This window comes from Alligator sinensis, unplaced genomic scaffold (genome assembly GCF_000455745.1).
Source record: "Alligator sinensis unplaced genomic scaffold, ASM45574v1 scaffold144_2, whole genome shotgun sequence".
Lineage (NCBI taxonomy): Eukaryota > Metazoa > Chordata > Crocodylia > Alligatoridae > Alligator > Alligator sinensis.
This window is the reverse complement of record NW_005841872.1, coordinates 1000503-1015008: the sequence shown is the minus strand read 5'-3', so window position 1 is coordinate 1015008 and position 14506 is coordinate 1000503. Positions and strand designations below refer to the sequence as shown.

The window sequence follows — 14506 nt, the reverse complement described above, 5'->3', positions numbered from 1 at the left end:
GAGACTTGTCGCGCCCCTTGCTTAGGAACACTGAGGCAAAGAACTCGTTGAGGAGTTCAGCCTTGTCCCCCCTGTCCATCACCAATTGTTTCTGGCCATTTAGTAGGGGTCCTATTCCTCCCTGGGCCTTCCTTTTACTCCCTATATATCTAAAAAACAATTTCTTGTTGTCTTTTACTTGGGATGCCATTCTCAGCTCCATGGTAGCTTTGGCCCGTCTAACTGCCTCTCTACAAGCGCGAGCAGAGGAGGTATATTCATCTGTTGTGGTTTGTCTCAGTTCTTTCCAATAGAATAACTACGAGATGGCATTTTCTGAGGGATGCCTCAAGTCTGAAAAGTTTGAGAACCACTGGAAAAAACTTGCTTGGGATGCTATGGATTCTTCTTCCTCATGTTCTCCCTCTGTGTACTGGGGACAAGAATACTGACTTATCTTGTAATGTGCTTTGATATTTGCTGATAAAGAGTGCTAGGTAGTGTTTATTTTATTCTTTAAGGTGAGACTGCATGTTTTAATGAAAGGCAAAAGAGCATTGTAGAAGAGCTACAGTATAAACAGGAAGTATGGGCTTTGTGGAAATTACCAGATGCGATTCCATGGCTTGTGGTAGGGACTCAGACTGCAAGATCATAACTGGCCTTCTGCTCTTAAAATCTCTGATTCTTTTAGAAAGAAATAGTCCCTTGCAAATTCTTGTAGGCAAAGGCTCTGGGCCTGCAGGGCGCTGCATCAGGACGGACAGTTCCGTTCAACTGTACATAGTTATATTTGTTTTAGTTGGACTTGGTGACCCATACACAGGAAAGCAGGATCAGGATCTAAAAGGACACACAACAGATGAAAGGGGAGGAGAGGAAGAAGGATGAAATAGCTTATCAAATTTTTTTATATCTTCAGGATCAAATTGCCAGCCTTTTTTTTTAAAGAGCTTTAAAGCTAGATTTCCAAAGGTGAGAGAGAGCATGAGCAAGCTGCTTGCAATTTTTCTCAGCACTAGTGTTGTTGCTACAGAGAATGGGTTTAGGGACTGCTTGTTAACTGATGTAAATGGGTAGAATAGTTATGCATTGAATCTAGTTATATTTTATGCCAACTCAGAACTGGCCCCATGAAACTAGTCATGCAGTGGGGAGGGCAGAGTAGTGACATTACATTGTTATTTTGAAATGTAAGTTGTGCAGATCTGTTTTAATCGCTTTACTGGCTAGCAAGGCTTCAAGTTGAGGGGCTGTGCTGTAGCTGTCTGGGAGGGGTGGATGACTGGGTGTGGGAAGAACTTGGACAGGAAACTTGTGGGAGGGGAGGTGTGGAGCCTAAGATGAAGCTTACCAAAACTAGCTGCCTAAAGTTTAGGTACACAGTCATAATTCAGATGCCTAAATAAGTGACCTGACCTGCAGTGCCACACAGCTGGCAGCTATCATTCACTTTACAGGTAGTCCTTGATTTACTTGTATGCATACCAGCCCAGCTGCTGGCTTCTTTACTTTTCATTCCATCCAGGAAGAGCACACACCAACTGCTGAAACTTCCTTAGCCTGACGAAGGGTTTTTGAACCCAAAAGCTTGCTTAATAACTTTTCTCCAACTATTTGGGTTGGTCTAATAAAAGATATCAGATTCACCCAAGGAACCTTGTCTGCCTATGTCCTTCGACCAACATGGCTACAACCTACATCCCTGTCCTTGATTTACAGCATTTCAACTTGCAGCAATTCGCACTTTCAGTGATCTGCCATTTACACCCATGTTATTACTTACGGCTCTGGATCCTCGCACTTATGGCACAACAGGGAAATTTACAATGAGAAAAAGAGGTCAGGAAAATAAACATCCCTGGATCAGTTTCACAAAAAGCCAAAAATGGCCCTAAGTCTCCCCAAAATTTCCCCAAAGAAGTCCTAAATTCCATGACCCTGATGAAGGCATTCCTTCACGTTCTGATTAAATAAAACCTTATGTGATTAGTTACTTTATTGCCCTGTTTAATCAATTTATGGACAGTACACTTTATAAAGCTTTGTACTGTACAGTGTATATCATTTATAGTTGATTAAATAGTTGATTTAAATACGGTGTTTATGGTCATTTCTATAAAAAGTTGGGCATCAGGCCCTTGGTCAGGAATGTAACCCTCTATTATAACATTGTAATTGGGAAAATCAGATTCGACATTGTTTCAACTTACAGCGCCTTTTCCAGGAACATAACCCACCGTAAGTGCGAGGACTACCTGGATATGAGGGGGAGAGAAAAAGACAATTCTATTTTTACAAATATTTAACATTTCTAAATAGGAACTCAGCCTTACACTCACTACCAGAGCACCACTGGAATGCAACCAACCAGTGAGAGGGAATGGGTAGTCAGCTAATGCACAAAATAGTAGCCGAGGGGAAAAAATGTTCACTAAGGGAATTCTTCTACTGCTGTGGATAGTGCAATGGGATCTTTATTAGCATATCAGTCCTTTACCTTTATCTGGAAGATCTTTACAGTAAATTTGATGGTACTTAGAGTATTTACTTTGGAAGGACCCATATGGGATTTGAACATGTGCTTCCACGGAGGATAAGACAGGGTGCAGGGGAGGCAGACCCTTAGAGCCCATTAAGCCACTACCTTTATCTTAATACAGTTCAGCTTTTCTTGTAAGGTATGGGGGTGTGAGCCTCAGGTCAAAGCTGTGAGCCAGGCAATGCCCCCAAGTTAGCAATGTTCAGTTTGAGAAGATCTCTGGGCAGCTGCAGCATCTCCCAGAGCATCATGGAGACACAATGGAAGTCCATAGTGCCTCAGGCATGACTACTCTTATCACCAACCACACCCACTGGAAATTTCTTAGCTGGCTCGAGAGGTGGTGTGGGAATCCAAGGTCAGGTGGGCATTCATATGGCCCAGTGAAGATGTGAGAGTTCTGTGGCTTTCTCCCATTCTCTCTGCCAGAATGCAGCAGCATTGCCAGACTGGACTTCTATTACACCATCATGAATCCCATATACCCTTTAACAGTGATACGTGTTGCTTCATTCTGGTGCCAGATAGTTAGTGGAGGGATGTTAGCTAGGACTGGTAACCATACAGATTTTGTTGGCTTCAATGCGTCTGTGATCATTCTTATGGTCTAATTCAACTGTATTTCCACTAAACTGTTGTAATTAGAATTTAACCAAATGGGGACACCTTGTTCATAAACTGAATAGCCCCAAACTGTTAAGTGTTTGTGCATTGACTGTCCATGGGGAGCCTATCAGTTTATTGAGGAAACAGTTTCTGTTCTTTGTTCAGGAGACAGTTTCTACTTTTATCTTCTCACTTACTTTAATGAGGTGGTATTTGTGAGAGTAGAATTGACTTACCCATAGATACAGTGGCTGCAGATGTTGCATCAAATGGTGATCAGGCTGGCTTTGAGCATGGTATGAGAACAAACATGGCAACATGGTCTTGAACTTAGTTTCTGGAAGTTGTCATGGATGATGGTTCTCAGTGGGTGCATCTACACAAGATGCTAGAAGCTCAGTAGACTAATTCTACTGCACAGTAGTGCATCACGGTGAAAGCCATGCTAATGCATTAATTCATAGTAGAATTCATCTATAGTGCATTAGCATCACGTAAAAAAAAGGTGCGCTGGCACTACTGAGTAGTAGCACCAATTATGGTGCATTTAATTAGTATCTGTTATTATGGACACTAAACTTATTGTGCTGTAATTGTGGCACGTTAATACATGTGTAGCCATGCCCTGTATTTTGGAAATTAAAGTTAATAAGTCTAAGGAAATACTGTCAGACTACACAAAGTGTGTCGAGATGGAGTTTAGTAGGTTATTAGGGAATGCATTAAACAGTCACTACTAGAACTGAGCCTTTTAAGAGTTCATTCTTTTGGGGCCCTAGGGGCTGGTTTTGTGACTCAGAATTACCTGAATATACTTACTTCAGTTCATCACCACAGCAGACCAAACTCCTGACCTCTTTTACAGTAGATCAATGTGCAATGGGTTTATATACAGTCAACATGGACATCTTTAGTTTTCTTTTCCCCTTAATATCCATGCTCATTGTATGTAGTGAGTGCTAGTATTTGGTCACAGGTGCCTTGCATTGTTCAGAAATCTCTTGAAACATCACTCAAAAGCTGTTCTGCCATGGACACAATTCTCTGTAGGATTGTCTATTCTAGGAGCTTGTAGCTACAGCTCAGGAATAATATTGGGGGGACAGATAATCTTTGTGTGGTTTTGGTATAGCTGTCACTTCAGCATCGTGTTCTTCTGTATGACATTGTACATTAAGATGGACAGCCAGTGTTATTTTTTTCTCTCTGAGATATTGGAAGACTTCTAGCAATACTGTAGTAGCTGAAGCCTCCCTTCTTTTCATCAGTCTCAGTGCCTTTTCTGTGTCTTCCTTAAATTAGTTTAAAACTTTAGATTTGGTCAAGGTGTGGTGATTGCTTGTGCTGATTCTCTCCTTGATTGACTCCTTGAACATATTATCTCTATCTGCTTTAGCAAGCCTGCCAGGTATGTGGCAACTGTATTTGGAGAGAGCTTCAATTGTTGTGTGTCTGGTGAGCTTTGTGCTGCACTGAACTTCTTGCATCATGCCTCCTTGCTGTAACTTGACATGTCCACTTCTCTTGGTCTTTATTTAGGCTCCCTAGAATGTCATTGGTTATTTCTGGGTCACTAAATCATTTTTACCATTTAGTGAGCTCTGTACATTTTCCATCTAGACATGGCAAATAATTAGGGACCTACTGAAATTGCAATTTCGCATTTTTTTTCACTGCAAAAAAACCCCAACTTACCAGCAAGCAGAAAAAAGGGTGGGAAGCCATGCAAACCGGCTTGTGACAAAGGCTCAGTCCCTTTGTCCTGAGGGGAGTCACTTTGTCCCTGACGGGAGCCTCCGGAGCCAGGCAGGGAAGCGAGAGGCTTTTGGCACCATCTTTTAAACAGCCACAGGCATGCTGTTATAGCATGCTATAGCCTGAGGAGGATTGAGCATGAACACTGAGACCAAATCCTCCAAGATGGCCAAATACATTTCAGCTCTGGATCATGTAAGGCAGTACCCTGCAGGGACCTTGTATGCAGATGGAGGCAGACTGTTCCGTACTGCCTGCAGTGTGACTCTGGATGTGTTGAGGAAAACCAGTATAGATGGACACTTAGAGTCTGAGGTGCACGTGAAGAGGAGGGCTGTTGTAGAAGCTGAAGGTCAGAGCAAGAAAAAAGTGACTGTCCTTGCTCTTTAAAAGGACCACAGAAAACAGCTTGGCAAAGTGAGAGGTGACATTTTCCCTTGTGGAGTCTTACGTGGCAGTGAACATCTCGCTGGAGAAACTTAATTACCCAAAGTTAAGGGACTACCTGAACCAACATGTGCCAAATGCTGCCAGCTTTCCATGTGCTTCGCCAAGCTTCAGCAAGACTGTCTCTCTGCAGTGATTGCTTTGTATGTACAGTCCACAAAGTCTGAATTGGCAAAGTATGAATCCTTCTCCATTGTGGCCAATGAAGCCACTGACTCTCAAGATAACTACATGCTGCACACTTTATTTGCATCTGGGAGCTGGACAGACTGGGACCACCTGTTTCAAACAGAGCTGGTCCATCTTGCATTTGTTAATTTTTCTGCTGTCTCAGGCCACAGTGAAGTCAATTGCCAACTATGGCTTAGAATTTAACAAGCTTTCAGCATTCCCATCTGACAACGCCATATACATGTGCAAGGCTTTCTCTGATGTGCTCCAAGAAATGCTGCCCAGAGCAGTTCATATCACCTGCAACATGCACATTCCATCTCTAGTAAGTGATATTTGGCGCACACAGATTCCCAAGGTGGATAACCTTGTGTCCTCCTTTAAGATAGTGTTTGAAGGCTATCCAAACTGTAAAGTCCGATATAGGGAGTCCTGTGCCAGTCAAATTGGGGACTCATGTGCCACTGTGTTGCTGCCACCAGAGCCTGTGCTCACCAGGTGGAATTTGTGGTTCAATGTGGTCCATTACCACACCAAACATATGCAGCACTACCAGCAGTTTGTGAGTAAGCAGCTGGAAATCACACCCAGCATACAGTGCATGCTGAAGCTGCACAATCTCTTAAGATGGGACAACAACATTCAAGATCAGGTGATGTTTGTGGCTGAAAATGCCACCTGGTTCATGGAGCTCGTAATGTGGTTTGAAGGCCGTGATCCACCATGCACACAACAAGCTGATAAGTTGGGTCAAAGGCAGGGTATCACAAGAACTGTCAAGCTGTCCTTGTGAAAACCAATGGAGATGGGAACTGTTCCAGACAATAGCTGTAAAGCTGAACCAATACTACAGGTAAGATTCATTACTGCCCCTGTGGTTCAGACGACTGGCTGCTTCCTTCCTTAGTGCTGTTTGCATTTTGGACTCCAACTGATGTTCTGACTTGCGACCCTCAGCTACTGCAATCAATCCCTGGATGGAAGAAAGAGCATGACAACAAACATACTGCTTACGTGAACTTTGTTAAAGAGTGCCAGATACTTGTGCCTGTATCTGTGTTCTGGGACTGTCTGTGGCCAGTTTCCACATCTCTGTGCCCTGGCAAGACACTGCCTCACCATTCCAACAAACTCAGTGACTTCTGAGTATGCCATCTCAGTGTATGGACAAGTGCTCACCCCACAGAGAGAGAATATCTGCAGCTAGTGCCACTGGATGCAGCATGCTAGCATTTAACTGCTAACATGAATTGCCTGTCTCAAGGTTAGCACTGGGTAAACTCCTTTTTTACAATGTCTTTTAATAAAGTGTATAGTGATGGCATTAGTTATAATTCATGTTGTGTATAGCTTTAATTTCATAAGACATTTCAGTTTAGAGTTGAATTTAAATGCTTAGATTACTTAATGACATGTCAATTAATGGATTTGGCAGGCTTAACCCCCTGATTTAAGCCCATGGAAACCATTAAGGGAAACATTATTAAGAAATTAATCCATAGTTTTGGGTCGTCTGGCAATCTGCAGGGAAGTGCAGAACTGATGGGTCCCCTCAGCCAATCAGAGGCATGGGGGGGGCCCTGCCACAATCAGCCCATGAAAATGGTGGCCAGCCCCATGATCTGTCCGCAGAACTGGCTGGCTGCCTCCTTGAGTTGGACAGACCTCTACGAATAATTGTTTTTGGCAGTCATGGAGGATAGACGGGGCAGTGGCTTTAAAGATTGCTTTGGTAAACAGTGATACCTTGTGAGATGCAGACTGTATGTTGGTCAATAAGTTTAGCATAATTGTCCCAGTCTGTCCATCCAATGTAGCCTTGCACCGAGGATCATAATAGGCCGTGAAAACAGGGTGATGTTGAAAGTGGGGAAGCTTCCAAGGTTTCTGGTAGAGAAAGGTGCCTGCAGAGATGACTTTAACTGAGGTCTAGAAGATAATCCTGGTTCCAAGAGAGAAAGTGAAGTGTTGTTGGTTTCTTAGATTCATGAAGAAAATGCAACATAAGTGGAATTTTCAAGGTCTGTTCCCCTTTGATCAGATTCTTCATATTCCTAAGACATGTGGTGATAGGATGCAGGAGTTACAGGAGAGCAGGCGCATGCTGTGATTGATGGGGGTGGTAATCATTAACCACTTTAAACTGACTAATCCTTATGATATCCCAATACTGAGATATAAATGGCAGTTTCTCCACATCAACAAAGCTGGATCTCACACAGCAGTATTTTGCAAGGTCAAAACCAGATTAGGAACCATTTTGCAACAGAAGAATGAATGCAGGTTCCATGAAAACAGTTAATATCAATGTTGTATTGGGAAGAAATATTTTCAAGAACAAAGAACTTGGTGGTTGAAAAGCCCTTGACATTTTACTGTAGAGAAGAGCCAACATTTTTATGGGTATGAATGAATACTATACAACAGGAGCACAGTGACTCCAGCAACAATATGCTAAATATTTTAATTATCTTTTTCAGAAAATCTTGTTAGGACCAACTGTAGTAACCAATGGAAGACCCCTTGGAAAGATCAATTCAAATGTGCCATGAAAATAGTCAGTGGATGTCACAACTTTCAGAAAATCTCTGGGATGTACCTCTCTATAACTTATCCCTTCCAGGTAAATATTAACTTTGTCCTTTGGATAGTAGGTACTGTTTTGTTCTTTAGACATCAGATCACCCTGTTTGTTCCTTTTCAGGACATCTGTATTTGTTACTTTGAGGGTGAACAGTTAAAGGTTTGTTTTTTTTCCCCCTTGCAACCGCAGAGTGTGATCTTGTTAGGTTTACAAGGTAATCAATGTTAGGGTGGGCCTATGCTTGAGTGGAAGAGTTTTAAGAAATAGTGCAGGATGTGGTGTTAGCAATCAAGTTCGTGTCATTTTTCCTTCTGATGCATTAAAAAAATTATCAACATTGTTTATTAAGCATTATATGTTTCTCTAAAACAGAGACAGATTTATATTCTCTTCTTTGTTTCTTTATTTAAAAAAAAAAAAAAAAGGACTGGAAGTTGATTTTATTGTTAAAGAAGTTGAGGAGTCTTGTTCATTCTTACAGAATTTGACATCATGGTATTATTAAGCTGGGTTATTGGCACTCACTCTTGAGCACTGTATTTAGCCTAGTTTGGATCAGTCACACTAAAGAAACTGTGTCCTTGTGTTTGCTACTAGGATTTCTGAATGCGTATTCTATAGTCCTTTGCACTACAACAAACAGAGCTTCTCTTTGTCACTGCCGTGCACTGCAGCAAGGGGGAGTCGAGACCTTAGAGGTCGTCAGGCGGGTATTTATGACGCTTGGAGTGGAATTAGGCACAGACGCTTATCGGTTGAAAGCAAGATTATTTACTCACGCCGTCAAGGTGGTGAAAGACGGAGGTCAGAGATATTTGGTTAGTTATAGCTTGGGGTTCGTAGATCGGTCTGCATAAGTGGTCGGATAGAAATGGTCGGGCAGAAAAATGGTCGGGCCGGCAGGTCGTTGATTTACGTCTGAGATTGGGTTGAGACGCAGGGGGGGCGGGCACTGGCAAGTGATTAAATTTTCAGTTACTCTGACACGTATGTTCAGAGGTCTCCCAGGTGCGTACGGAGGTCCCCCTTCTTCTTCCTCTTTGCGGAAGTGCATTGGGGTTTTATTTGTATAATAGCCAATTGCTTTTCGCCACGTCATAAATTTTATTAGAATCGCCAATTATATAGTGGTTTTTATTAGGGTGTTTGTAACAGGGATACTCCCCTGTCATTCCGACCAATTATAATGATTTATGTAAAGCAAAGAAGGCAAAAATGTTATCTCTGTTAGTGGCGCAGCAATACATTTCTTTTTGACATGCGCAACAAAAAAAAAGCTGTTACTATCATCTTGTTAGTTAACCCTTAGTTAACCTAGTGCAGACTAAAACTGTTTTGATTAATATTTCTTGCTTGTGGCATGGGCACTACTTAATTTGGTTGTGACACTTATTCCTTCATAGTGAATTGTGGGTGAACTTGTGTTTCCTGGGCTGAAGGAGAGAATTGTAGGAAAGGCATTGGAAGTGTAGCAGCATTCAAATGGTTGAGCACCCCGGGCTAATCCCTGGCCTGTGAGCCTGATTTGGCCTGCAGACTCATATTATCTAGCCCATGGGGCTCCCCACAACTTCAAAAATTTGGCAGTGGGTGGGGAGCAGTGGCAGTACTTCAAAAATTTGGCAGTGGGTGGGGAGCAGAAGCAGGTAAGTGCTTCTCTCTTGCTGTCAAATGTTTGGACCCAGGGGAGCCCTGCAGGCCAGATAGCATGCCTCTGCATGCTAGCTTGATCATGTGTGGCCAATTGGGGTGGCATGGGGTAGTGCAGGGTCAATTAGGGTAGTGCAGGGCAGTGGAGAGCTGAACAGGGTGAACTGGAGAAAGTCAGGGCTGTGCAGAACTGAGTTGGGTGGCACAAGGCAGTACCAGGCTGAGTGGGATGAGCAGGGCAGGGTGGGACAGCACAGAATGGCATGGGGCTTAATGGGTCTGGGAGGAAGCAGCACAGGGCTCTGTCTTGGCATGCAGGGCCCAGTCTAGCCTTTGGATTGGTCCTGTGCCACTTATCCAGCCTACAGAGCTGAAAGCTGGAGCACCACTGGTTTAGTTAGAATTTTTATTGTACAGTGATTAGGAGACGTAGATCCCTTATTCAGGTTTTAGCTTTACATTCGCAAATGAGGGAACCGTTGAGTTGAAAGCACCTGCACGCTCAAGTAAATGGCTCTGTGTGCAGATGGAAGCTAAGTTAGGGGCAGTACCTGAGTCAAAGCTGGGGTTAACTCTGCAGTGGAGCCCTATCTTTAGCAATATCAGGAAAACCAAATCTTGTCCTGCGTTTTTCTGCTGTGGGTCTCTTGGTAAGAACAGAGGGAACTGCCATGGGAATTCTCAGTCCTTTACTGAAGTCATGGAGTGTGAGTAAAATTTATCAAAAAGATATTTCCTCTCTACTCTTTGTCAGAAATTTGATGTAAATATTCATTAATATCAAAATAAACACCCCTGTCTCACTCAGGGTTCACTTTCTTATCATTTTTTTTTAATTCTCCAATCATTTTATGGCCTGATCCAAAGCCACTGAAGTCAATGAAAAAATTACAGTGAGCTTTGGACTAGGGCCTTGGGATAAGCAAGACCTGAATTTCTGATCGAATTAACAAGATGGGGGGAAAAAAAACCTCTTCTAAAATCCTTCTAGGCCAGGAAAAGAAAAAGATCATTACCCCAATTTTTTATTTTCCTTTTGCAAATCATCTTTGAAGGACCAACAGTGAGCTCATCACTTTTGTAATGGAAGAAAATATGGTTCTTTTTCCAAGGAACTTGCAGTCTACATAGTTTGCTTGGAAGCTGTTGAAGGTTTGTCTCTTGGATATGATTAAAACTTTATCTCCTTACAATCAGGCTAGTCCTGCTGGCCTGATTGAATTATAGTGTGGGGTGATTATATACTCACTGGGCAATCTACATGAGATGCTTTACTGTGCATTAGGCTATCCTAATGTGCAGTAAAGTGTCACTGTATACACATGCGCAGCAATTACTGTTCAATAGATTAGTCTAATGCACCATTTTCTAGTACCTGTAGATATGGGTACTAGAAATTGATGCATTAAACTAATTGCTTCTGGCCAGCCTAGGCAGCAGGGGGCCACATGGATATTGGAACAGGTCCTGATCTCTACATCACTTGGAGGCAGCTGCCAGGAAGATGGGACAGCTCTCTTGCCTCATGGAGATTGGGAAAGGTCCCGATCTCGATGTGGCTGGGAACCAGCTGCCTGGCAGCTGGGACAGCTCTCCCCAACCCTGCAGAGATTGGGACCAGCCCCCAAGCCCCCTGCCAGCCTGGGACTGCACCTGGGGAAGCTGCAGGGGGACAGAGCAAGGCAGGAGCAGCCCTAGACTGAACTGCTCCTGTTGGGAGCACTTCCAGATGCAGGTGGTGGCACAGTTTAATGCACTTGAATTTTCTGCGCAGAAAATTCAGGCACATTAATTGAACATGCAGATGGATGGGAACTGTCTTATAACAAGGTATGAATGATATATAGTGGCCCAGTTCTTGTGGTGCTCTCTGTATGACACTGTTGATTTAAATCAAGATGAGGTTGCCTGAAAAAGCCTCTTGGGTAAGAAGGATAAAAAATAGCTCATGGTAAGTCATTTCTCTGCGAACGCTTGAACACTGTGAAGGGACATAGTAGGACTCTTAGTTTTTGCCTGCTTGACAGCTAGACTACAATACTGGTTGGAGTCAGGACAGGAAAAGTCTGAAAACCAGAGGTCAAACATTTTTTGGCTGTTTTACAAAGAATGCTTATTGAGGAGAGGAGAATAGTGATTCATTGGAGCTGGACTGAGACATAGACAGTGACTCAGAAGAAGTTAGGCCTGCTCTGTTTTATAAAGGCTTAGCCATCCCCAGATAAGACTGATCTGTATAGACTGCTTGTTTATCCTTTTCTTCTAAATCAGGGGCAGGCAATTATTTCGGGTGGAGGGCCGTTTAGTGAGTTTTGGCAAGCCAATGAGGGCCACATGACAGGCAGCCAGGGGCAGATAAATAGATGCATAGATGCTAGGGTCGGAAGGGACCTCAACAGATCATTGAGTCTGACCCCCTGCCTAGGCAGGCAAGAGTGCTGGGGTCAGATGACCCCAGCCAGATGCCTATCCAGACTTCTGGATTAATTTTCTAAATTTTTTTAGGGGCCCTGCGGGCCAAATAGAATGGCCTGGCGGGCCACATCTGCCCTGCGGGCTGCATTTTGCCCACCCCTGTTCTAAATGCTTTGTTTCTGCTGTTAAGATTAAAGACCACTTTGTTTTAAGAATAGTATCTATCCAGTGTACTTACCTCTGGTCACAAGCTCCCAAAGGTAGGAGCCACAGATGCTGAATCCAGATGAACTGGCTCGGTAAGCATGGTTGTATGGTTGCTACAAAGGGGGCACATCTATATGTGCACTTTACTGTTGAGTTGGCTAATTTAGCTTCACAGTAAAACATCATAGTTTACATGTGTGCCCATATTAGGGCTCAGTAAGCTAACTAATTCCACTGCAGCATAGTACTGCCTGACACAAGTACTATCCTACAGCAGAATACTTACACATACTGAAACACGTGTTTGGTCTCTGACCAGCTGGGACATGAGGGTGCCGCCTGCTGGCTAGCCACCCCCTTGCTGCCTAATGCCACCAGCCAGAATCTGAGGCTGATTCTGGACCCCCTGCTCTGGGTCAGTATGTCTTCACATGCACCTGGGACTGTCCTGCCTTGAATTCTTGTGGTCTCTGGCACACATGAAGACGCTGAACCTGAGAGCAGTTGACTCTGGCATGAACTGCACCAGAGTTTATTCAGGTGCATTAAAACCATGTGTAGATGCTTCCAGGGTATTTTTATTCCATAATACTTAATACTCCCTTTAGGAAGGGAGAGTTGTCAGATTCACCCTGGCATAGGTAACATGTAAGGGGGGCCCTGGGGGGGCATGTGCCCCCCCCCGAGATTGGCTGGCCCGGGGTCCCCCCCCCCCCCCCCCGAGTTCGCCTGCCACTGAAGCCACCACCGGCTTCTGTGGACGGTCACCGCTCGCCACCCTCCACCCTCCTCACTGCTAACATCACTGATGGTGTCTGCAGGTGGTCCCCATTCGCTACGCCCCTCCCCCACCCCACCACTGCCGACATCTGCGGGCAGTTGCCGCTTGCCAACCCCCCCACCCCTCACCGTCGACACCACTGCTGGCAACTGCAGGCAGTCCCTGCTTGCTGCTCACCTTCCCCACTGCCAAACTTGCCGCCAGTTTCTGTGGGTGGTCCCTGCTTGCTGCCAACTACAAATGGTACCCACTCAGTCTTGGGAGGCACCAGTTGTTCATATACCCTGGACAGGTAAAAATCTATGTTTAGTCAGAAATGCCAGGGAGAGGAGAGGGGTGCAGTGATCCCTGCAACTTAGACATATTCTCCCACTATTGTCAATCCCAAGAATTCAGAAATCATGAATTAAGCCCCCAAACATTAAGATATATATATATTTTAATTGGGATATTTTTGTCTCTTCTTTGGGAACCACATTTTTTATAAAAAAGCTCTGGTAGAAAAAAACATGGTAGAAAAAAGCTCTCTCACCAACTGCAGATTGTTATTATGCAAATCTGGAAACATGAACAGATTTCCAGTGACTTAAGAGATGCCAGAATTATTACCATATTCAAAAAAGGGAAACAAAACTTCTTGTCTACAGCCTGTCATCATCCCTATCCTGTTGTATGGATGTGAAACTTGGTGACATATTGGAAATGCCTGAAAGCTTTGAAATGTTTCTTCAACAATGTCTTCAGAAAATCCTCCATATCAATTAGAAGGACAGAAGAACAAACTCCAGTATTCTGGCTTAAGCAAACACCACCAGCTTTGAAGCTATGTTTGTATGGCACTGCTCTGTTGGACAGGACATGTCATAAGGATGCCTGAGAACTGGATCCTAAAATAGGTCTTATACTCCCAGGGCCGTCCGGGGTGGGGTGTGGGGGGCAAATTGAGGCGACTATCCCGGGCCCTGCACTTTGGGGGGCCCTGTGGAGCCGGGTTGAGTGGGGGGGCTCCACATCCAGCTGCTCACTTCCCCTCCTTGCCCCCTGCTGCCACTGCCAATGGTGGTGGCAGCTTCTTCAGCTGCAGGATTGGAGCAGGGGTGAGGCCCCACATGGGCTGCTTTGCCCCAAGCCCCACACCCTTCTCGGGTCACATCTGTATACTCCTAAATTACTGATGGTCACTGCTCTAGATGTGGGCAAAAGAGATACTAGAGGATACCCTAAAGGCCAGTCTGAAGAATACAATATTAATATCAATACCTGGGAGACTCAAGCACTGAATTATCTCTAGTGGTGAGGTGATGGCATCAATTATTTGGAGCAAACTCACCTCATTATGGAGTTAGATAGATAAGAGACAAAGGGAAAG

General features: G+C 44.1%; 1 protein-coding gene across 1 annotated transcript in view; it reads left to right on the top strand.

The window, feature by feature from the left end:
* The window catches only part of PLCXD1 (phosphatidylinositol specific phospholipase C X domain containing 1), a 36946-nt gene that overhangs the window by 7372 nt on the left and 15068 nt on the right, over positions 1-14506 (top strand). The window contains exon 3 of the mRNA XM_006017041.3: positions 7981-8123. Within this exon, the coding sequence (XP_006017103.1) occupies positions 8012-8123 (112 nt within the window). The 5' untranslated portion in view covers positions 7981-8011. The remainder of the gene's footprint in view (positions 1-7980; positions 8124-14506) is intronic.